We start from the raw sequence: 26259 nt of genomic DNA, 5'->3' as shown, positions 1-26259 counted from the left end.
CTGTAGACAGTCAGGTACATACCTGTCCCCCACACAGGGTGAGGAGGTTGACCAGAGAGCCCCTAGAGGGCACCCATTTACTGTAGACAGTCAGGTACATACCTGTCCCCCTCACAGGGTGAGGAGGTTGACCAGAGAGCCCCTAGAGGGTACACATTTACTGTAGACAGTCAGGTACATACCTGTCCCCCACACAGGGTGAGGAGGTTGACCAGAGAGCCCCTAGAGGGCACACATTTACTGCTGACAAACATCTGTCCACAGCTACTGAATAAAGTCTGTTTGTACTCGTCTCCCTGGAATTGACGTTCCTGTCTGGCCACCTGGATTGAGTGAAAGTGAAAAAGTGAAAAAGTGAGTCAGTCAGTGAGCAAACTGGGTTTTATCATCATTAAGAAAAGAAAGTAATCATTATACCAATACATGGAGAAATAATGCATGGAGAAAAGAGTTATCATTAGAACTTTCAGATATACTGTGCAGAAACATAAAGGGAACCATCTTCCACTCCTGCAGCTACGAACCTTGGCCTGTGGGAACTTGGCGCAGCATTCATACGGTTCCTCATCCACCCAGTGACCCGCCTCCACAGACTTGAATACCTGCAACAGTAATACTACATATTGGACACACAATCAGAACAATGCCCTAGCTTCAGGTGACTGATCAGTTTCATCTCACAAATCCAGGTGTTTATCGGAGTGAGTGAGTTTAGCTTTACGTTGCTTTAGCAATATTTCAGCAATATCACGGCAGGGGACACCAGAGGCGTGTTCAGAACCGCAAGTGCCCTCAAACGCCTGTGCCCGCGAACCATCCTCACAGCTGCCTAGCCAAGCAAACAAAGATGGCGACCATGTTTAATGTCATTCATCACCACTCGCCCCTTTCCGTAGCCTCCAACAAGAAGACAAGAAGCTATTCGGCTTGTCCCAGAATAACAGGAGTTGGTTTCGAATGGTTTAATGTAACCAAGCGCTCGCGTCCATTCAAGGCCGATGCGAGCACTCACGGTTCTGAACACACCTCAGAAAATGGTCTTCACACATTGTACCCATGTGGGGAATTAAAACCGGGTTTCGGTGTAGCAAGTCAACGCTTTAACTACTAGGCTACCCCATCGTCCCAGGTGTATATTGGAGGAAATGTCATGCACCTCACCTGATTGCTTTTGTTTCATTTGTTGATTGCTGCCACTATTCCAGTCTAGAGTGAGTGGATAAAATTTGGTATGATGCCATTTTCAACAGTATTTCAGTCATATCACAGCATCTCAAATTATTGGAGGAAGTCCCATAGTTACACAAGCATTTAATTTGTGCTATTTTGATGAACCAATGTGCAGACAATTAAAGCAAGATACTTTGATGGATGACAACTTGATTGATGCAGTATTTCAGGTTTGATTCTTATACTGCTTCAATATGCTCAATGAAGTATATCGACTTCATTGTTGCTCACCAACTTCTAAACTGCCACTCAAACAGACCACAAGCATAGTGCAGTGTTCACGAATAGCGTCTGACCCTCTTATAAATCTTATGTTTGTTAATAATTTCAATGTCAATTATAAGAAATATTAAATCTGAAATGTGTGTTTAATTTTATTCCATGGGTCCTGTGCATTTTCAATGGGTCAGACAGACATCTGAAACTTACAGGATCCAATGTCCTGTGACTTTGAAACACTATTAAGTGAACACTGCATGTGTGCTGCTGACAAACCATGAAACATGATCAAGTGAATCTAGATTCGAACCCATTATCTGAATGCTCTGACAAGCATCAAGCCTTGAGATGCAACTATGCACAGCAATTGTCGTACTTTAGACGATGTCACTTCATATTTTAGTGAAAAAAGTCTACGTTTCCCAAGGTGTACTTGTGATAAAGGTCCAGGGATGGGAAGTATGTTACGCCTGCTCTACCCACCCACTCTTTGTGGAGAAGCCAGCAGCCCCGAGCAATGGCTGCCAGAAGGTTGAGAGTGCGTCTGGATTCCCCGTACACGACATGGGTGGTTGTCTCACAGACGTCGTCCTGCATTAGGAAGCCCCCTAGGTTCTTTATAACAGAGATGATTGTCTCCTGCTCACTGAAACAGACACAGCGTAGCAGGGTTTGAAATGGAGACTCAGGAAAGAGGTTGGTTCCTGTAGTATTTGAATCTTTGGAGCCTTTTAGGCATGGTCATCATGGTCAAAACTTTTAGAGCACCTTGAACTAATTCTGTGTTTAATTTCAAAACAGCCTTTCTATGTTTGATTGTGTCATTTGTTGGTTCTTGAAAACCCCACTCATCAATATCCTGGCATTTTCTAAAAATCAAGTATGGGCTATACGAACCAGTGATTGATGAACAATGAATAATGAACAACTTTCATGCGGTCAGTACAAGGTCTGAACTAAACCAATTCACCAGCGATTTCATTTTTGGTGTTATAATAGTTTTGCGATGGCAATACCATAATGTCAAAAGATCAATAGGCAGCTTTTGGATTGATACAATATGGATGTGATGCATCTTGCATATGCATATTAAAAAGCCCAGTGTGAAAACTTTACTTAGCATATTGACCTGATGGAACAAAACTACTTACACTGCTGTCATTTCCAATCAAAAATTGCCTATAGACTCTGATGCATCTTTTAAGACATACAGAGAAAGTACAAGGCAACAGTATCTACAGTCTAAGTAAACTTAGGCTCAGTATTATTCGTTACACTGCTATACTGAGTCTAACAAAACCTAGTAGTAGAAGGTCGCGTCAGGTAATCTTTTGAAATGACCAATCAGAACACAGCTTACAAAATCGCAAAAGTTCACATTCGCACATACTGTCTGAACCTTTACCTCGAACAATTCCGAATGTTATTTTCCGCACGATCGCTTCCGAGTGATACACATGGAGGACGCAATGAGTAAACAATCGCTGAAAATAGTGTTTTTGTCAATATTCAAGGATGTCATCTTGCGGAAATATAAGCTATTCTAAGATGCTTCGGTGAAAGATCAAAGGCGCCGACAGTACTTTATCAGACGATAATGTTCACTTTTTGCATTACGTCACAATGTAATGCCATTCTAGTCTGCCCCCTCGTAAACGAACAAATTTGTTATCTTAGAAAGAAATACAGTTAAGCTCTTCCACCATGTATAGTGTAATAAAGCACACTTTTGTCCTGAACTATTATAACGTTAAAGCACTCGGACACGTCCTCGTGCTTTAACTATAATAGTTCAGGGCAAAAGTGTGCTTTATTACACTATACATGGTGGTAGAGCAAACTGTATTTCTTAAATAGTAACCATGTCATCAAAAAACCCTAAGCGTATATACTGCAGGTCAAATATCTGTGTTTTATGCAGATTTTCGTTTGTTGATAGATCAATGTCAGCGACCAGGCAACAGAAAATCCAAAAACCGTTTTGTAAGTTCCGCCGAAACCCTAACAAGTAGTCGTTGTCTGATTGGTTAAAACCGTTCGTCCGTCTCACGTTTGATTGGACGGTCATGGGTCGCTCAAAGGTTAGCTGACGCAACCTTCTACCAGGTTTTCTAAGACTCAGTAGAGCAGTGTATCGAATAATACTGAGACTAAGTTTAGTTAGGCTGCAGTATCTAAAGCTTTTTTTGAGCGATAAGACATCCTCCAACCCATCCACACATGCATGCATGCACACCATCTGCTGCCACCACACACACAGCTGTGCACCTACACACATACCTATCAACATGCATACACCAGTCCACCACATGCATGCACGCACGCACGCACGCACGCACGCACGCACGCACACACACACACACATTAATCAAGTTCCACAACTACTGCATGTAAAGATTAATAGGTTTTATTTAAAAATTAAACCCAATCATCATGCTTATTATAGCAAATTCATAGCAAGTGTACAAACTAACATGGACTATGAAAAGTCCATTAACATTGAATTTCATATGTGCATATAATTACAACATAATTGACACCTTAAAACATGTAAAAATGAAATCAAGAAGAAATCATGGTGACCTTGTAATTGTTGAAGATGAAATCAAGTACATGCAGTAACTAAAGGCAGATAGAACCAACATGCATTGAAATAGATGATTTCACTTAGCCAGACTTTTGAAGAGTCTATATTTGAGGCTAGATACAAAACAATGTTAGCAGTTCCGTTCCCATTGGTCTCGTTTTGTTTACTCTTGGAATCCTCTTCCTGAACAACTTTATCTACTTGTCCTTGATCAATTCTTCAACTTAGCGAATGGTACGGAATGTTGTAAATCACGACATCAGACTGTCATAGAGGATGATTAATGTCAGTCATAATTCAAAGACAAGTTATTGTTAGTGCAGTAACCATTGTAACATGTACCACATGTATTTTGGTAAGTGATCAGAGCTAGGTGAAGATGTACTCACTGTGTGTGTAAACTGGTCATGACAATGGACGGACGATTTCGACTAATCAGGGAGGATGTAGACAGGCAGGTTGATTTGTCGTTAGCAAATGAATTTGCTCTCCTGAGTTTTATCTGTGTGGGTTTATCTCCGTCGCTTACACCTGAGGTATCGTTCATACTCGTCTCTGTAGCTTCATCGTCCCCATTTTCACTGGATGACTGACACAATGATAAACGACCTCGTCTTGGTTTTCCCACATATTTTGGTTTCTGTCTACTGCGTTTGTCATTTTCACATATACTGGTGGGCACTGAGTTTGCGTTTCCCTTGCCAAACCGTGGTTTACACACAGAGAACTCGTCTATGCTAGGTCGAGGAGCAGCTAATGCTGTCATGGCTGCCGTGCTATCAAATATGGCGGACATGGATGCCCCCAACATCCTTGATTTGTCGGACTCACAGAGTGTGGACAAGGTGTGGTCAGTTCTTGAGGTGTCCGAGTTACACACATCACTAGTAGCAGTACTAGACACACGTCCCCTCACAGACCTCCGCCTCTGAACCCCTTTCTCTGCCGTGTGCGGATCCCCATTGCATCGTGTCTTCTTTTTCGTCTGTCTGTCAGTATCTGTTGTGTCACTATGCTCTTCCACTTTCCGCTTCCGTCTCCTGCGTGATGGCCCCGACCAAGGCGCCTCCATTGTTCTCCTTCTGCCCCCCTTCACAGGTCCTGACCCTGGCTCTTCCAGTGACCTCCCTCTTCCTCCCTTTACAGGGCCTGACCCTGGCTCTTCCACTGACCTCCCTTTTCCCCGCTTCACAGGTCCTGACCCTGGCTCTTCCACTGACCTCCCTCTTCCTCCCTTTACAGGGCCTGACCCTGGCTCTTCCACTGACCTCCCTTTTTCTCCCTTCACAGGGCCTGACCCTGGATCTTCCAGTGACCTCCCTCTACCACCCTTTACAGGTCCTGACCCTGCCTCCTCCACTGACTCCCTCCCCCGAGTTCCTCCAGTCAGTTGTTTCTTCCGACCCTGGACCCCGGAATTCAGGGCAGGGGAGACTAGACTTGGTCTCACTACAGTGGAGCAGTGCGTGGGTTCCATCAGAAACGAAGATGGTCTGACTGGTTCTGTAAGTAATTTCTTCTTCTTGCGACTTTTCAGACTAGCATCCACCGGGATATCAGATGCTGGAGCAGCAGGGAGTGGGTCTTCCTCTTCCACTCCTTGACTTTCTGCTGCTGGGGAGGAAATCAGTACATGTCAATGTATTTCCTGTCAAACATACTACACAAGTCAAATGAACATCACTGCAATACCTGTTATACAATTCGGCATTGTAACCAATGGTAACACACATAATTCATAATCAAGCAGATCAATTCTAGTCCAGAAATAGTTTGACGGAGAACATGGGCACTGATCCATGTCAACAAGGTACAAGGAAGGTCCAAGAAATAGACAACATGATTGGCATTAACGACAAACGTGGATTATGGATACATTTCGTGGTATCCCCACATGGTTTTCAGGTAACTGTTGAGGTGACTACTGAAAGTATCACTGGGTTGCGTGTGTTGACTCACTGAAGAGTTTCCTGATGAGCGGCTCTGTGTCGTCAGTTGGTCTAGCCAAGGGAGAGAAGGTCGTTCCTGCAACACAAAAAAGTTTTCGACAAATTCACTCTCAATATATTTTATATTTTACCTCCAAAGTAACAAAGCAATACTGATTCAAAAGACCTCCAAAAAGATAACAATAACTATCTATGACAAGGAAGTAAAGATGGTATGAAGTCGATATTTCTCAGCCATGAACCAAGAAGTGCTCAACTATTTTAGAGACAACTGCAGCTGATTGTTTAGCGAGGAATGTTGGGTAATGTTGTCATCTCAAGGGAACTTGTACGAGAGCTTTCATCTCAACCTGATCTCCAGCGATTAAATCAGTTCGTTATCTGAAAGTTTGTATGCTTGTTTCCTATAAACAAAACTGTGTGCTTTTTACAAAAAGAAATAACCCACTTATATATCATTAGAACTGGGACAGCAGTATCAAACAAATTTATTGCCAGATTTAATTAAAAAAGGTGCTTACAACATCACTTCACAGCCAGATCAGAAGCTGGAGGGTTTATACAAGCGTGTTTACCATTTAGTTTGGCCAGTTTCAGCTGCTTGAGTTTTTCCCTCATGCTGGGGGGAGTGTCCGGGATGGTGAGAGACACGGGCGTGGTCCACCTACTGTCGCTGGCCTGGTAGCTAGGAGACTGACGATCATACAACACATTAACATCTCACAGTAGTTAGGAGACTGAGATTTCCATGTTAAATTGTGACAGTATCTCAGAGGGCTAGCACCCATCATGCATACATATCGCCATATTTATACAAACCTACGTCATCCGTGACCTAATTAAAACATTGTGAAATTGTTACACAATTATTCATTTTGAATATTATTTGAATCAATTACAAATTTTGAATATAACGCCTAACAGCCTTAAACCACATGTATTCCCGCCAACACTATATATGTAGCCTGTTTAACAGACAGTAAACATAGGTAAGATACACAGAGCTGAGACTGACAAAAGCAACACCAGTCGCTTTTAATGACTTCATAGGATTAGGTCACATGACTACACGTCTTAAAAGCAACATTCGACCCCTTTCCCCTAACCTATACCCCGTGGATAAGGTAGGCTGTGTCTGCTCACCACAGATCTGGGTTGTGTTTCCTGTACAAGAATGGCTGGTAGCGTGAACTCGGGCGTCTCCTCCATGATCTGGAAGCGCTGCATGGTTGCAACCCGCTTCCTCCTCTTCTGACACCTCTCGGCACTGCTGACAACATCCTCGTTGAAGTCAGATGGCTGCATGGACTTCATTTTCTGAACAGGAAGCCATCTCATAACAAACTTGTGGTACGTGCCATTGCTGTCACAGCTACAACACACTTCATTCCTCCTCACGTCACTAGGTTTGTTTGTGTGTTTGTTTATTGTGTAGACCCACTCTCAGCAATTGTCTAGTTATACAAAGTGAGGACAAAGTTAGCTAGCCAGGCTTTTTCTGTTGTGGCTCCAACTTTGTGGAACAGCCTACCAACATATATTAAATCTCTGCAGACTCTGTCCAGTTATTCCGCCCGTGACTTGAAAACCCATCTCTTCAACCAATAACTCTGAGTATTTTATTCTTTTTATAACCTTGTGAAGCACCACTGAGCAGCCACCGGTTGGAAATTAGGTGCTTTACAAGTGCATTATTATTATTATTATTATAATATGATGGCAGTCTCTTGACAATCAAGTCTGAACCAGACAACAGAGTGACTGACAGCATGAACATTGATTTATTCACCTGGGATACGATTATATACTACCCATCAAAAGTTTAGGCTCACTTAAAGCACTCTCTATATGTTAAAAATATATATATGGTTACATCGAAGATGAATTTCTCCACTAACTTGGGGGAACGAGTATCATGCCTCAAATTGCTGAAAAGCATGTGCAAATATTGTGCATGTGAACAGCTGCGTTTTGGTGTTTCATCATTTATTGAACTGAGGACAATAATCAATAACGTTTTCAATTTGTTTTACAACACATCAGTTCATGTGTAAATAGCACCTTCAAACAGTATGGAATAATTTGCAAAATCTAGTTTAGAACAGTTGACTGAAGTAAGTGGCTACATTTACACTTGTGATTCTAAACTTTTGATGGTAGTACCATAGTATATGTATTTTACCTCCCTTCCAATGACCCTTTGGGCATCCAGGTCAAATAGTGAACCTAACCACCTAAAACATGTTAGTAGCCACTTGGCATTATATATTCAAAAAATACAAATTAAAATGATCGCTGCTGAAGACAAATTCTAACCTGGATCTTTCAAACTGGGTCTGCTGTAGCGTTACCATAGTAACAGTAACTGTATTTTACCTCCTCAAATTGTCCAATGACCCTTTGGGCATTCCAGGTCAAAATAGGTTAAGTTTGTTTCGAAATCAGTATCTCATGAAGATCTAAAGACATTTTCTGGTCCCCTGAGCAGACATAAATGGGATAATGGCGTTTTATTATTATATTTTTGTTAATTTTACAAAATATAAATGGCAGGGTGAAATGATCTTTAAGATTACTTTACAGTTCTAGTGCATGGTGACCAGACAAATCCAGCCTGAAAAACTTGCTAATGCAAACAAGTGTTCCAGATTGGTCATGTTCGATTCAGAGGAAAAATGTTTGATTGTGTACTGGTCACCGACCAATGCACTCTGCACTCTCTGTATCAACAATGTTTGAGTGTGGCGTAAAACAACATTCACTCACCTTGAAGCGAGGAAACTGGATTGGGGTGGAGGAGCTCTCAGGCACAATGGCCGGAAACAACTTCTCCGATACATGCTCTTCCTTCTTCCTGCAACTGGAACAGCAACATGCACAAAGTGGATGTGCACTTCATTGATACAAAAGCATCATAAAATATGTATCACAAACAAAAGTGATGGAAATTATCCTACGGTGTTTCAGACTGTTTCTTCATGAAAAGGTTCACACAGGCTCACACACATGGCACATCGCACAAACTGGCCCAACAAAAACAACTGGTTGACAACAAATTTATTGACAATAATCCATAAATGACTGGGCCCATTCCACAGAGCTGTCTCAGCACTAATGTGTTTGTAACTCCCATACTTTGACATAGGTGAGGTGAAATTGGGTTTTAACGTCGTGCTTGTGAATATTCGCTCATATGACGATGTGCATGCGTGTGTATGTGTATGTGCGGCTGCTTGTACTAGCCCAGACTGAAGCTGGTTTTATAGTGCTAGCCCACTGAGATACATGCCGCAGTGAAGCATGAATACCCCACACAGACACATTATACTGACTCCGAGCCGACCAGTCCTTGTTGTACACATTAATGCCAAACGCCAGGCAGGGACCAACAAGTACCATATCTTAACGTCTTTTGGTATGACGCGGTTGGAGATCGAACCCGCAACCTTCCGCTCTCGGGGCCGACGCTCTAACCACTACGCCACGGAGGCGGTCTACTTCGACATAGGCTTATGATAGTCCTAGTCGTAGATCCCTTTGTGGAACTGGGCCCTGGAATATGTCTGCAGTAACAAAACCTCATAGCAGATAGTAACATTAATTGTCTTCTCTATAACCAATCATGAGATAGTATTTTAATGTATGCATGAAGTGAACTATTACATAAATTGGTAAAACTTGAAAATAATTTGCATACATGTTTCATCATTTATGAACACACACTGTTTCACTGGACTGGATGGTCTCGCTCAGTGACACAGCTGATCATGCTGAAGATTCACTGGTTTGTATGCCAGACTCTTAAGCAATATCCAGCTGAAAAGAACAACAAACTAACCTGTCAACCCAGAGAACGGACACAAGGTGGATGTTCTTCTTGACGGCCTTGTCTCTGGTTCTCTTCAAGCCCTCTTTGAAAATAACATGCGTGACATCATCAGTGAACTTGGAAGCCACAACTGCCCCCAACTGGCGAAGGGCGGCCGAGATGGCATGACTCCGGTTGTCATTACATGTCCGCACCTCGACATAGGCAGTGACACCTGGTGGCATGACAAACAAACATGTGACCCTCACAAAGTAAAAATGGACATACCAATTTTTATTTGCTAATATTTAATAATACTGGCCATTATAACGCTCCTTTTCCACACAGTTGTGCATGCTCAAACCGCTAAGACATTATTACCCCAGAAAACCCAAGCTGCCTGTGAGGCGCTAGAAGTTATTAGTCACATGATTGTCCCACCGGGTACCCACTTTCTGCTGAATGAACAGAAGCAATTTTGAACAAACTTGCTTGCCTAAGGTGAGGACACGAGTCACACGTGCTCAGTTGTGGGGCAGGACCGAAGTCCTAGAAACTCTCAGTGGCCAAACACTGTCACCCATCCAAGGACTATCCGAGCTCAACGTTGCTTAACTTCAACTGATTTGTGACCTGAGCTCCATGCACAGGACCTCATTTGTTTCATTATTTTTCTCACAATGTCGACAAAATCTGTAAAACCATTTAAAAAAAATCTTACCTAATTTATGGTATACATGTAAGAAAAACAAATAAAATAACATACAGATATCAAACATGACGAAGATTACAACTTTTTGTTTTCACAAAGTTGTGATTGACTCCCCAACTTCTTGAATGTCATGAAACAATTAAAAAGGTATACACTAAGCAACCACTACCATTGAACTGACTGACTGAGTTTTGGTTTACGCCGCTTTTAGCAATATTCCAGCAACATCCGCGGTAGGAGACACCAGAAATGGGCTTCAAACATTGTACTTTGGGGAGCAGGGCCTGGCGAAGATTATTATAAAAATTACATTCTAAGCAGAAGTGATATTCAGACTCAATAATGGGTACAATGCAAAAGGGCATAATCTTTCAGCTCCGTGCTAGGTGCCGATCTTTTCGTCTTTCCTCGATTAGCAGTTGATGATTAGAGCATCAGAGCTTACGGAGTGCAATACAGTAAACTGGTACACTAATTAGCAATAAATAATCCTCACATTTAATTTCACTTTTAACAGATTTATATAACCGAAGTTTGGAATAACTTGATATACTTTCAAAGAAACACTGGCTATCAATAGCAATACACCTTTCCTTAAAACTTGAAATATAACTGTTAACACAACCTACATCTTGATTAACCCATACATAGCCGAATACATTAGTTTTTTCTATATTTACCTTTAGCTGCCATTTATCACAATAATTACTTTACTTATGGAGCCTTTATTGTAATCCTATAACTGTACAATACACTGCCATGTTGTCAGCAACCAATAACATAAATAACACAGCTGGTGATTATCAAGACCAGTGGTGATTTCAAGCTCTGTCATAATGGATACATGAAAACAAAATGCTATACCAAAAGAACTTTGTCAGATGGGACCTGAATAATAAAGATTGAATGTATTTTACACTACTTCTTGTTCATTCACTCTTCTTGTTCATTCATTCTTATATTTGAGTGAAATAACAAAAAAAAATGTCAGGAAGGTGGGAAATGACCCGACCAGATATATATTTGGGTTAGAGTTATATTTATTTACAATAACAATCATAAATGAAAACAAAGTAACAATGTTATATTTTCATTTTGTTTGTAAACATTAAGTTGGACAAACAGTGTGCACTTTTCAATGGATTGTACAAGCAGTGTTACCACGTAACCAAATAGTACAACATTCAACCCGAGTCGGTCGTCTTTCAACAGTATCATTTTTCACAAAAACTAAAACGTTTATGCACTACACCTCACTTGCCATCAGCGAATGTGTCGGCATTCTACGTTTGTTACTTAATTCCTACATAGATCGTACAATATATGTCCCATCTCTTCCACTCTTTCCACCTATCAAGGCTCACTCCCAAAAGACAGACCTCCCATGAGACAGACCTCCCAAAAGACCTCCCATAAGACAGACCTCCCAAAAGACAGACTCAATGTGTACACAAATTAGCTGAGCCATGTTGTCCACCCCTATTTAATAAATGAGCTGACCCAGAGTCACAACAGAGTATAGTAACAGCACACTCCTATCTCCTGTGCCCTTCTGAGAACATATTACTAATCCTTTTACTGAACAGAACAGAATATAGAACCAAAATATTATTCTAAAAAATCACATATAGTGACACAGAGAACATACAGCATATTGACACATATTAAAACATTGAGCGAAGTCCAGTTTTGATAAATTTGGCAACTTTAGAGTTAAGTGGTGAATAATCACATTTCATTAGATAAACAAATCTTTGAATAGTACAATGTTTACAGAAATATTGGGAAGAAATTGATTTCTGAGGGCATTTAGTGCTGGACAGTTTAATAAAAAGTGAATTTCATCACATACATCTAAATTCACACTATGTTCCATTCTTTACAATACTGGTCAAACACATTCAAAGTTTTTGCAATCCATCACTTGTTTCAGCTAATATGACAGTATCGTCAAGCGTAAAAGTAATATCAACAATCTCATAAAGATACCAAGCTGGTCCTCCATAAGCTTATTTACATGTTGTTGAATTAGTTTTTGCAAATAACTGGAGAACAGGATGTTTTATTACTGAAGATGAAAGTGAAATAGTATTTATAAATTTCAGTATAAACATGTTTTATAATAGTTAATTTTCCCATGACTTTTTTTCCGTGCCTTTTTCAGATAGACCTTCTGGATGGCTACCTGTATGCCAAGAGCAAGGTGAAAGGAGAGAAAGATGATGTTCAAGTGACTTTCTAATAAGTGTTATCTGTGCTCCTATCTGACATGTGATGTAAAATAATATGGTGATTGGTCTCATATGTTTGATAGGTACATGTATATATATAATTGTTTTTGAATAATATTAACAAGTAAATGTGATCTGGCAAATAGGTGTTGATGTACATATGTGTTGATGAAATATGTCTTAATTTAAAATCATAATTCATTACATGAATTGAAAAAACTATAGTTAATACCTAATGTTGTCTTTTTTTTATCTGGGCACATACCATTATTATCAAGGGTACAGCTTCATTAAGCCTTATGCAACCAACCATAAAATGTGTTGTTTAAGCGGTCTGTCTTTTGGGAGGTCTGTCTTATGGGAAGATACCCCTATCGATACCATATCCAAATACATCACGAAGATAAATGCAATTGGCAGTTTTAATTCTGTTTGAAATTCGTTTTCTATGACATTATCTGCCCATTGTTTGACAAATATACTGAAAATTACATGCATCGTAAATCTGGCCACTTTTGACACATTCACGAAATCCCCATTCACTTTTGTAATTTTAGTGTGTCAAATTTTGCTGGGAGAATTGAATCTAAAGGACAAAAAACCAAAAAACAACAACAAAAGAACACAAAATAAAAATAAACAAAACAAAAAACATATAGCATTGTGATCAGCGGTATTTTTTGTTGTTGTTTGATCGAATCACCAATGCTCATTCTGAAACATTGTCGATTCAACCCGACAATAGCTGAGAATGTTTTAGAAAATATGCACAGTTAACGTCCAAGTGAATTTTCAGCCATATTGCAGAGTGTTTATAAAATCACGTCACACGCATTACCTTACACGAATCCCAGAATTCCTCATACAGTTCCAAATAAAATGACAAATGGTCTTTGTCACCAATACCCAGTGTTTCAATGAATCTGACCGAAATGTATCAGATGCCGTGCTGGGAAAGGACCACTTGTTTGAAATGTAAACAAAGTCAATCTCAGATTTCACTCTGTGTATCTGTTAAGCCTACTTTTGTTGCATACTTGCTCATTAGTTTTAGTTTTATAGTTCAATAAAATAGGTGTATTCCAATGATTTCGAGATTTATCACAACATATTACAGTTTCTGAAAGCGTGGCGTCCCGCGATTGACGCAAACTCATGCACACCGACGATGGAAGTTCTCTTCATTTCTGATTATTTCCCTTGGTCACAATGAAATCAAAAGGAAAATAACAACAAGCAGGTTGTCAGAATGCTTGGACAACTTACAAGTCACATTTATGTATATATGTTGCTTGAAACGAAATTTTCAGTCGAAAAAATCGAGAATGTCCTCGTGTCAGTGAACCAACATTGCCATTTTGAGAATTTCAAGCTTCCGATAGTGATGTCATACGTCGTCAACATTGTTACACATATTTGGTATTTTCATTGTACGTGAGGTTATGAATGAAAATACACCCCACGATCAATCTGTCCTGCTGCTTACATTTTCAGTTCCTTATGCTTCTTTCATATTTTTTAAAACTTGATTAATTTCAGTATTATTATCTTTTGATTTCGGACTAGACAGGAGACCAGTCTAAAATCAAGTGGCACCAATTACGTCATAATCAAAGTGATGTAACTCTGGCCTGTTTAGATTCGGCAAACAAGGACTGCATAATGGCATAACATTTCAGCACTTATTTTGAGGGCGGTGGGGTAGCCTAGTGGTTAAAGCGTTGGCTCATCACGCAAGACCGGGTTCGAATCCCCACATGGGTACAATGTGTGAAGCCCATTTCTGGTGTCCCCGGCCGGATGTTGCTGGAATATTGCTAAAAGCGGTAAAACCAAAACTCAGTCAGTCAGACTTATTTTGAGGGCTATACTTTAATTGTAAGAAAAAAATGAGTGTATTATTTCAAACATTGATATTAAATAATTAAAATATCTCACTTTGTTTCACATAAAATAAATGTGATTTTTATCGAGTGTACACTTCCCCTTTAATGTCATGATTTGATTACAGTGCTAAGATTTCCTAAACAAGAACAGTCATCTGATGCAACTTTCAAACTGGCTTCTCATCTATGTAAACAATGAACATCCTCTCTAGATGTGTTCCCTGATTGATTGTTATAAGGACTAACAAAAATCTCACTGTTCACTGACAGTGTTTTAAGCTGATAACGAGAATGATCTGAAAACATGCTGTACTTACTGCAAATACAGATTGACTTACAAGAGCAGCCAGTGGAATGGAAGCCTACATCCCTTAATTAACAGTTAGTCTAAATGTACAGCAACTTTTTTTTTTCTATGGTGTCCCTTTCTCTACGTTTAATGTATATTTCCCCAAACACATAGGAAGACAAGACACCCCTGCTCCATTATGACAACAACATACAGTCAGTATGTGTATGTAGTGCCTGTATCAACACACTTGCTGATGCTCAAGGCACTAAAGGTGAGGTGAAATTGGGTTTAATGTCGTGCTTGAGAATATTTCGGCTCATATGACGGCGTGCATGCGTGTGTATGTGTATGTGCGGCTGCTTGTACTAGCCCAGACTGAAGCTGGTTTAATATTTATAGTGCTAGCTCACTGAGATACCATGCCACAGTGAAGCATGAATACCCCACTCAGACACATTATACTGACTCCGAGCCGACCAGTCCTTGTACCCATTAATGCCGAGCGCCAGGCAGGGACAAACAAATACCATATTTTAACGTCTTTTGGTATGACGCGGTCGGGGATCGAAACCCGCGACCTTCCGCTCTCCGGTTGGATGCTGTAACCACTACACCACGGAGGCGGTCCTCAAGGCACTAAAGCATAATATGATCAATCCAATACCTGAGCACCAACAAATGTTCAACCAAGGCATCTGTCAGAGACTGGTCCATGTTTGCAACTGGGTTACCAAAACATGTCAAAGCCCCAGTCAGGGTTTTACACAGACTTTGAAAAAAGAGAGTCATGGTGACCCACAGTATTTATTTTGGGGAGTCATTTTCAATATTTGGGAGTCATGAAACTTTTTACGTAATATTTGTGTGTGTATATAAAAATGCAAGTAATATTGTTTTGTGTGTATTGTCATAAAAAATAGTATAAGAGTTTTGCAGTGTTCAAAAAAAGTCATTATTGTTTTGTGTTGTATTGTCATTTATATGTTAGTTAATAAATAGTATATTTTTCACTGTTCAGTTCAGTCATAACAAACTCCAGTATACTGAACACATAATCAGGCTTGTGATTTATTCACCGTAACATACAGTTATTAACATGAATTGAAAGAAATATCTAAATTAATGAAGACCTCACCAAAACTATCATTGTTTGCTATCAAATCGATTTTATTGACTCTGAACGGAATTCTGAGGGTCACTCGTAAAACATGCATCAAGCTTGACTCGTATGATAATATTTTGAGAGTCTTTAACAAAATTGTTGCGTCAAATACGCAGGAATCCCACTTCATGTAAAACCCTGGCCCCAGTCCCTATGTTTACCCTGAGTAAGTTAATGAAGAATTTTCTGATTCCCTACAGGTTTCTAAATTCTTAAGCATGTCGATACAAATGTTGGTTACCATGGTTACAACATCTACACAAGCCTTTGCAGGTGATGGTGATGATGTTTCTAATAAAAGAGACAGATAAATGTACTTCCACACATACAATAGACTGGAAATACTCACGGAAAATTATGAACACATAATCAGATCGTGAAATAGGAAAAGAGAACATTCAATTTCAATGAAAGGAAAAAGGGCAAACATCTGACAGTCCATGCTATCATGCACTATGGTGAAAAAGGGTGAAATGACTGAAATTGATCCAGTCTAATCATACTGTAGGCATGCCGTAGCATCTGTATGAGTGCTATATGCCACAGTTTGAAAAATGATACATTTGTATCCATGACTGACTGACTGACTGAGTTTGGTTTTACGCCGCTTTTAGCAATATTCCAGCAACATCACGGCGGGGGACACCAGAAATGTTGTATCCATGACAAGATGGTCAAAATACAGAGTGAACTAAAAGAGAGGTAGTGGGAGTGACGCAGTGATTGGTTGATTTTGTTGATGTTATTGTACAATGTATTTGTATGTTTGATCCTTAAACCTCTTGACATTAGCATGATTAGGGTTAGGACAAGGATTCCCTGGTTTTAATGACAATTTTGAAAACTGAGTACAATACTTCAGCAAACAGTTGGAATGTGCTGACAAAATGTTAATATATAAAAAGTGTTATGAGAGACGTCTCACCATTGAGGACGTGTGTTGCTGGTGCAGTGGAGGTGGAGTCATCACTCAGCTCGGAGTCAAAAGTGCAGTCGGTTTCACCCTCTCTCACATTCTCTATTGTAGAGAAGCTGTTTACATCAGAGTTGCTATCACTCAGGATAGATGAACGCTGGAACAGACAATGCATGATCATATACCAGTCTGTGATTCAAAAAGCCAGAACTAGTCTTTTTCAGTAGATTGTGTGGTTGACCTGGCTACAACAATCTTACCCTACAGACATTTAACTAGCTGCAAAACACTCTAAAGCGGACTTCACAAGCTGGGCGAGAGTAGATAAAAGAATATACATATACCTCCTTCTGTGGGAAATAAATTATCAACAACAAATAATGTTTTTTGTAAAAAGTTCTGAACATGTTAACATAAAAGAGTCATGTTTACAGATCAACTTGTGTCTACTATTGTGGCAGTTGCCGAAGCAGTAAACTTTGCCCAACTTGCATGTTCTGAACTTCTATCTGGACAAGATATATAAATATTTTAGATAAAGACATTTGGTAAATGAATGGTTTAATGTTTTAAGAAATAAGGGGCACTAGTGGCACTAACAATTTTTGACGATCTTGTGAAGACCAATGGAATAAATAGTGCACGAATCAATTACACAACATTTTTCATTCCACTTTCCATGTTTACATTTTAGCAATTGCACATTTGTTTTTCACCCGCAAGCATTTGCCTGTGTTTCTTTTGGAAGACGAACCACAGGAAACGTATGCAAGTCAACATGTATCGGTGATTCATTCATCGAGTCATTAATAAGACTAAGAAGAAAATGCCAATATGTGTGTAACCAGCTCTAAACTAGTCTAGGAACTAGTCTAGAGGCATTCATTCATTCATGTCATGATAGATCAACCGATCTTTATCTTTACAAAATAATGTTCACAAATCGATATAAACATAATCTTAACATGATAACGATAAAACAGTTTAACAAGTACCCGCGTCATTGTCATAGCTCCTGGAAATTATCATTTTAGGTTACATTGGAGTTCTGCGTGTTTGTTGACTTCAAATATGGCGCTGAAAAACGAACAAATAATTAGAGTAATCTCCCTTGGGTATATTAGGCTAACCGCTAAAAGATTACGGGGATTGTTTGGGAGAGAAGCAAAGATGTTGAGAAATTAAGATAAATACATAGACAAACATGGTTCTGTAGACACATCTGAGAGTAATAATATCGATATTTTAAAACCTGTTATTCTGTTTCATTGAAGTTTCCGACAGGCAAACGCTTGCAATTAGACAAAGTTACCATATTCACGCATCGATTTCGTTTCGTTACTTACATATATTGTCGATATATTTTGAAGACCAACACATCGTAAACACGTTTATAATATACATATCTTAATAATGGTATTATGTCGTTAAACTAAGATAGTAGAACATAATTTGTACACAGCGTATTCATTTTGTATTAACACTTATGTAGCAAGTAGTACAGGTGAACGAAAAAATCAAGAACAGATTTCATAATCTTCACAATGTATCAGGTAAATCAGAATTATTTAACAATACTTATACAAGTTATAGTATCTACCGTAGTGTGGAATATGATTACTTCAAAAGAGGGCGGTGGGGTAGCCTAGTGTTAAAAGCGTTCGCTCGTCACGCTGAAGACCCGGTTCGAATCCCCACATGGTACTATGCGTGAAGGCCATTTCTGGTGCGTGATATTGCTGGAATATTGCTTAAAGCGGCGTAAAACTAAATTCACTCACTATTTCCAAAGATAATGAAGAGTGCCTTCGTTGTAAAATCCACAACTTCAAGTTGTCACCGGGTTCTTCGGGAAAGGGCACGACGAGACAATGTGACTGCAATCACCTTGAATTAAAGCGAAAAAGATAAATGCTAGGAACAGTTCCGATCAAACAACTAAAATTGTGCTCACTTAAGTTGCTACAACTCAGCTGAAGTTGTTATGATTTATTGTTTATTTTTTTATTGTTTATTGTTTATTTCACTTTGAAACTAAGTGTATTTCCATATATAAAGTCTTTTTCATGAAAGATGCCGACTACGTGTTATGTTAATATTCTGTGTGTTGTACAGCGTACAAATATTCCACAATTTAATACTTTTTCATGTTTTTCTTCTAAAATAGTTCCATTAATTAATGTGGAAGCGAGTCCTATAACGTAACAGTAGCGCGTATCATGTATTCGAAACAACAGTAAGAAGATTCACTCTGCGGGTCAGATAGCGCCAGTCTGGCGCCATGAATACTTAAAAAAACGGAATTTGTAAAACGAGGATTAAAACACCTATACAAAAAAAAATTAAAACTCGCTGTTTTGGTTTGAGCGATTAGTCTTTGATACAAAGGCTGATAGGAGAAGATTAAGCCTTAAAACCCTATCTGAAGTCAATTAGAGCTCCCGACCCGCGTGGAAACATATATATTAGCATAAGGACAATGACCGTCTCGTGTGGAGCTATTGTCTTTACTTGCTTCGATGGCACCTTGGGAACGACTTTGACACCTGTGAGGCTTGATCTTAGGGTCACGACAAAATTGACCCCCTTGAGTAATCGTTTATTGTTGTGATCGGTGTTTGCGGACAGGTAAATGGATGTTAGAACAGATTAAGTACATACAAAGTAGCCCCCATGTAGACATCAAAGGAGCCGACAGTACAGCCGCGTAGTTTCATTTACTGAAGAGTATAATGAACTTCGTGGTGTACTTATATTTCAGGTGTAAAAACACGCTTCGATATTTTCTTTGATTTGAAACAAAAATATCGAATGACATTCTTCATGAAAAGCAATTTTTAAAATAGAAAAGAAAATCGGAATGTTACCACAAAACACGCTGTAGAGTAAACAAGATTGAGTTATTTGTTGTTTTTAACGAATTCGTGAATTTCTTTAAATGGCATTTAGAAGCTGGTACGATGAAGAACACTTTTATGGATAGACCACTTCATTATTGCAATAGATTCGACGTTTCCATTTGCTTGATAATGGTGTTAGGATCTACACCTAAACGTCGCATCTATTGAAATAAAGAACTTGTCTGTCCATAAAAAAATGTTCCTCTGAATACATGAATTATGAAACTCTCATAGTTATTACCACTTTCAGTTTCTATTATATATAATGTATGTAGTGTGTGTCATTACGAAAATCTACTATATCATTGCTCAGGGCGCCAGATAAGGACCGTATCGGCGTATGTACGGATACAAAATATGCACGATACGGTAGGAAATAATTTAGAAAACGTAGCAGATACGCACCACAGCAATGGTGTATGGTCTTTGAATCATTTACAGACGTATTTATCTGATAAAAAGTATTGTTTTATTGTTTATTGACCTGTTTACACAAGAGTAGCAATGCTGTGGTGCACATATGAAATGAAACACAAGATTACTGATAGTCCAATAGCTTCCATTCAGTACTCTAAATGTACACTTAAGGTTTTCCAGTACTCCTATATTGAACAAATAAGGAGTACGTACTCCTGATATTGAAAAATTATCTGGAGCCCTGATTGCTGATTTGGTTGAATTCTAAATTTTACAGCAACAAAACTGTCATCAGGCAAATTTCTACCGACCTACAAAAGAGGTTATTTACAAAAAGTAAACGTTTCGAAAACTGAAAGTGAAATGAACACAGTCGTCGTATCAATTTAGATAAATCACCGGTTTTGTGCAAACACTCTTTTGTGCAAAATGTGTTTTATCGGCCCAATTGTTCTTTTTCAATGCACATTCATTGCACTGTTTCGCTGGTGCGGCGTCTTTGAAACGCTTCGAGTAGTTTGTCTTTTAATCTGCGAGTTGTGACTGTCACACATTTAGGTCTGTCACAACTTATACCATGGCGTCTGAGAGCTATAAGTGGAACTAGGAGCAGTCTTCATACCTCTCCATTTGTGTTTCATTACAACACAAAAGCTAATTAACCCGTCTTGCATTTACGCAGCCAGTTTAAGACCATTATTGCAATAATGTGTCCGGCAATACTATATTGTGATTCTACGGTACGATTCTTGAGTTGGGTGTGATTCTAGCTGAGGCCGAAAACAACGGACACTATTCCTACGACGAATATTATTCCCATCTCGTACACTATTACACAAGGCCAAAATAATATCAGAAAAATTCTTGCCATTTATATATTACTATCTTCTTTTCAACTGAAATCTTACTCACCTCCAACGACTGTAAGATCCCAAAAGAAACATCTACTGACTGTTCCATTTGTATTAACGAGTACCTTCGGAAACAGGACTTTCAATTTGCTGCTTCCACACTGGCATCAATTCTAACTTCCAGACCACATTAAACTTGCCTCTTAAGTGACAACATTCAAACGCAGACTCAAAATTCATATCTTCAGCGATGCCTTCCAATGCCCAAATTGCTAGCGCACAGAGCAAAACAGACAGACTGTGACTGGTGCGCATTATAAATGCAAATCATCATCATCATCATCATCATCTTAACCATCATGAACTAAACTGTCTAGCAAATGAATTATGCACTCATTTTTGGCGGCTAAAAATGTAACAAAATAAAATGGTTATTTGATGGTGATGTATTTGATAAAAGTATTTCTGCTGTGTCTTCTACCGAGACATTGCATTGTTTCGGAAACTGTTTCAGACAATTCATGTTTTGATCATTTTTTGTCAAATTCATTTTAAGTGTATACTTATGTTTGTCCGTATATATACTGAGGGAAACAAATAAGGGATCACATGAAAGCACAAGTGGTCCTTTATTTTTTTCCAGGTGTCCTCACAAGCTTTGTATCGCATAGCTTGTGAAGACACCTGGAAAAAAATAAGGGAACTCTTGTGCTTCCATGTTATCCCTTATATTTTCCCCTCAGTATATGATCTCTTTTGACCTATGATGTGACGATCGGGGTCTTCGATAGCGTGTTGTTTCCTTAGAGATATAAGTGGCGATAAACCATACCTGTTTTGTTTTTTGTGTGTTACAATACTATTTGCTACATATGTAATAAATAAACAACAGGCCTGAGAGGCCCAATGTCCTGTTTACACACGCAAACAATATTTTGGGAATAACATATCAATTTCATGTTCACACTGAGGATGAGTGCGGTGCATTTGTATATTCTTTTAACCAAACCCACTATGAGGTCACAGTCGCGCTGAACAATGAGAAATGAGAAAAAATGGAGAAAATTGAGTCCTGTAATTCTTCCGCAAAGTTCACATGACTGGCAGCATTATTTCGCCTCAGCTCTTTAAATCGTTGGAGTTATTGTATATTCTTTCTCAATAGTGTTGTGAAGGTTATATAACATCTTATGTTTTTCATACCAATGATTATGTGCGAATATTTTCCTATATTTACTATTGCTGAAACTATGTATTATTTATCAGTGAAAATAATAACGACGAGTTGACTTAGAGGTAAAAATCCAAATTGACACTTTCAATTAATCCGCACGCGGATTCCATGTTTGTAACATATTGCACAATCATCCATGACGAAATCCTCGCGTTGTGATTGGCTAACCTACAACCGTGACCTGTCAGTGGGGTCACCGTCACGTGCTTGCACGTGGGGAGCACGAACGGCGTGTTCAATGGGTGGGCGTGGCTTAATAGCAGCCACCGACAGAAGCCAGGCTATTACATTGTTCTGCGTTGACATATAGGGCTCATGGTCAAGGATAGGGGAATCAAAAGCGAGAGTTAACTTGAGCAGCCACTGTCAGCCTGTCTCACAGTATAATAACCCACCATGCAGAATCAACAACCACTTGAAAACCGTACGAACCTGCAACATATTCAGACTACTGGTAAACTAGACATGGCAGACTACAGCGCAGAAGTCAACATGCCGATGTACTTCGGCGGTGAACACCTGGATCACTTTCGCGGAATACATTTTCCCCAACAAGTTGGAAAGGCGCTTGATTTCAAACAAATTGGATATTATACATCGGCTGAATTGTACGACGTTGGTGGTAGCAACGCTCCGTCCATCGACTCCAACCTCGTCATTGACGAGGAATCGAGAGACTCGAAGCCGGATATCAACGCCCTTCCCAGTGAAGACAGCGACGATCTCCTTGCAAACTCCAACAGTCCATCAACAAGCACCAGTGAGGCAGACACGGAGAATTCCCCACCTGCAACAAACGACACCACTACTGCCCCAAAGAACTCCAGAAAGCGCAAACGGCCAATTCCTAAAGGTAAACAACATACCTAACATCTTGTAATCGAATGCTATTTTATACCGCTGTCAACAATATTCCAGCAACATCACGACGACCTGTAAATAGCCCAGTGCTTCAGTCAAACGAAACTAGTGGTTGATACTGTGAGCAAAGTTGGGATTATGAACGTTTGCAAAATCCCCACTTATTACTGTATATTATTGTTCGGCAAGCACTTTTCACACACGGAATTCAGTCCTTGGATAAAGAAACTTTAAGCAACAACTAAAATTAGTTACCGTTCATAATTTATGGCTGGGGGTGGTGGGGTGGGGGTGATGATGATTTTTATGGAGAAGCATGTACAATGTGAATGATCCCCCCCTAAAATTTATGTACATGTCATGTACAAAATCAATGACCCCCTTCCCCTTCCCATAATTTCTAGCATAATTTTAAACATATTTTAATGTACAAAATTGCTTTTCCCCACCCAGCTCCCCAGAGCAAAATGGATGAAACCCCCCTTAAAATCATCATCACACACACACACCCAAGCCATAAATTATGAACGGTCCCTTACTAAAATAGAAGTTGTCTATCCATAAAAAATATCGTTCCTGTTCATCATACCAATTTCTAAAAGCCACTCAAAGAAATAATTTGTGTTGTTAAGACAGATGGAAATTGTTTTAATTATTAGTAAACATGAACATTAGTTTGCTTTGGATGGCCGTTCTTCATTTGTTCGGCCATATCCCCCGACAGGTACAGCTGGAATATTGCTTAAAACTAAAATAACTCGCCCCCACACTCACTTTATTTGTTAGTTCACTTTCTTATTCTACCTTTACCTTTTTCCCCCAGGCAAGCCGCCATACAGCTACATCGCCTTGATCAGCATGGCTATTGCCAACTCGGACGATCGCCGCCTGACGCTGCACGAGATCTACGGCTTCATCGAGGAGCGGTTCCCCTACTACCGCGACCACGCCAACACCAAGGGCTGGAAGGGCTCCATCAGACACAACCTCGCCCTCAACGACTGCTTCATGAAGCTGCCACGACAACCTGGACAGAAGGGCCACCAGTGGGCCATCGACCCCAACTACGAGGACATGTTCGACCACGGCAGCTTCCTACGACGCCGCTACCGCTACAAAGACGGAGTCCGACGTAAAGGCAGAAAGCAGGTGCGTTGCATTCTTTATATACCAATATATATGGGCGTTGCACCTTTTGTTCTCATGTGGTAATCAAACCAGCTCGACATACACTGATGGTCTATTCAGGCGCACCGCATCATAAAGGCATGATACTGGTCTGATACAACGTTTCGGTATAGATGCTTCTACTGTTGTCAAGCAAGATCTATGCTGAAAGAGTCACTCACAACTCCTTCACAACCGTACAAGGATTTATACCAAAACGTCGCATCATCATAGTTGTGTCAAACAGATTCCACTTCATTACATGAAGGCGATTCATATAGAGCAGATATATCAATATCATCCATATTGTTGTAACAAAAGCCATGCTATTTTTAAATGTTGGTGATATCAATGTGGAAAATTAAATTCCCATTCCAAATTCGCCGCGATTAGCTGCAAAATTGCTTACGCGGCGTTAAGTTCACTCACTCACTCAATTCCATCCCGAACGAATCCCAGTCTTGTAATGTATCTATAATTATGGTGGTCTTGTTGACAAAAATGTTTCTTTTATGGAGGGGAGTAAATCCCTTCATGTTTCACGTAAATATAGTTTCTTTTCATTGCCTTTGCTAAATGCCATCATCATGTTTTTTCAGGACCTGGCCCCAAACGCCGTTGTCATGCCCCCAGCGACGCCCTACGGCTTCGCAGACCCAGCCCAGTGTGTGAACGCCAGCACCCCAAACTGGGGCGTTCCCAGAGGCCACATGACCACAACCCCACCGTCGTCAACAACATCAACACCATCTCCTCTGTCTAACTCAGGTGTTACTTCCCAGGAGAGTGTACCCGGTGCAATATGGAACCCCTATCTTGCCGCCAACCGCCACCAGTCCTCACCCCCGGAGAACCTTTACGAAGCCAAATCTCCCGACCTGTCATCCCCCTACCCAGCATCGTGTTCAATATCCAGCTGCACCCCTTCCCCCGAGCCCTCACAGGGTCAGGCATCCTCAAGTCCATCGTCCTCACCCCCTGAGGCTCACCAAGCTCTACCCTTCTACCAGACCCAGGGTATAGGAGTACCCATGTGGAACAACCCGGCAGCATACGCGGCCATGGGACAGACGCCGCCAGGCATCGCCAACTACATGGACGCCTATAACATGAACGCCTACAGCATGTTGAACAGCGCTTACCCCTACATGCCTTACATGGTCCCCGGTGCTAACCCCCAGTCCCGTTACCCCCAGCTATCTCATAGTGCTACGGATTCAACCAGCCAAGACTGGGTCTCATCGTCATAGTGCTAAATGTGACATTGTTGTACAAATTAACATATACTTACTCTGTATATCTGGTTACCGTACGTGTTATGTGAAGTATGTACTGTTTGCGTCAAGCCTCCTGTTATGTGAAACGTGTCCGGTTATGTGAAGCGTGTTCTATCGATATGTGAAGCGTATTGGTTTTATAGCAACAACTTGAGGCGTACTGGTCTAATATCGGTATAAACTCGGTATTGTATTTTATCAGTATTTTTAAAAGTTGTTTGCTGTTTGGACTCGAATGAGGTGTCACAAGATACGATTTTAAACCTTTTGCATGACCAGTATTTATTGTAATGTGTGCTTGGTGATGAATCTCAAGAAATTGCCCGGTTTAACCCCTATCCCACGATAGTATTGGTAATGCTAATCACTAAACTTTCTTTTGCCATTTGGATTTACAACCGAAAATGCTTCCCATGAATGCGGAAGTGAAGGATGATTTGCTGATTTGCTTTTAAGCATTTATTGTATTTTAAAACATAATTTTAAAACCCGAATCATAATGGAAGTACCGGCATTTCTGTATATACGTTGCCTATTATTAAAATTACATGAATTGAAAA

General features: G+C 39.9%; 2 protein-coding genes and 1 long non-coding RNA gene across 4 annotated transcripts in view; 2 read left to right on the top strand and 1 right to left on the bottom strand.

Annotated features, from left to right (window-relative positions):
- LOC124255034 overlaps positions 1 to 18204 on the bottom strand; it is a 20713-nt gene extending 2509 nt beyond the window's left edge. Inside the window, exons 1-11 of one of the 2 annotated variants that reach the window (XM_046688870.1) lie at positions 17988 to 18204; positions 17002 to 17149; positions 9824 to 10028; positions 8752 to 8845; positions 7129 to 7302; positions 6561 to 6678; positions 5996 to 6061; positions 4426 to 5650; positions 1933 to 2095; positions 525 to 602; positions 183 to 323 (exon numbers count right to left, since the gene is read on the bottom strand). In XM_046688870.1, coding sequence (XP_046544826.1) covers positions 183 to 323; positions 525 to 602; positions 1933 to 2095; positions 4426 to 5650; positions 5996 to 6061; positions 6561 to 6678; positions 7129 to 7302; positions 8752 to 8845; positions 9824 to 10028; positions 17002 to 17149; positions 17988 to 18002 — 2427 coding nt within the window. In that variant the 5' untranslated portion in view covers positions 18003 to 18204. The remainder of the gene's footprint in view (positions 1 to 182; positions 324 to 524; positions 603 to 1932; positions 2096 to 4425; positions 5651 to 5995; positions 6062 to 6560; positions 6679 to 7128; positions 7303 to 8751; positions 8846 to 9823; positions 10029 to 17001; positions 17150 to 17987) is intronic. The other variant, XM_046688871.1, reaches the window with a different exon arrangement.
- LOC124255037 lies at positions 14618 to 26259 on the top strand. Its single transcript, XR_006892610.1, has 2 exons — positions 14618 to 14729; positions 25902 to 26259. It is a non-coding gene; the product is annotated as an uncharacterized LOC124255037 (long non-coding RNA).
- Positions 22674 to 26259, top strand: LOC124255036 (forkhead box protein E1-like). The gene is made up of 3 exons (XM_046688872.1): positions 22674 to 23247; positions 24079 to 24404; positions 25022 to 26259. The coding sequence occupies exons 1-3, from the start codon at positions 22791 to 22793 to the stop codon at positions 25670 to 25672; spliced, it is 1434 nt and encodes a 477-aa protein (XP_046544828.1). The 5' UTR covers positions 22674 to 22790; the 3' UTR covers positions 25673 to 26259.

Source organism: Haliotis rubra, unplaced genomic scaffold (genome assembly GCF_003918875.1).
Source record: "Haliotis rubra isolate DU_JTF1 unplaced genomic scaffold, ASM391887v1 Scf59, whole genome shotgun sequence".
Lineage (NCBI taxonomy): Eukaryota > Metazoa > Mollusca > Gastropoda > Lepetellida > Haliotidae > Haliotis > Haliotis rubra.
This window is presented reverse-complemented; position numbering and strand designations above follow the sequence as displayed.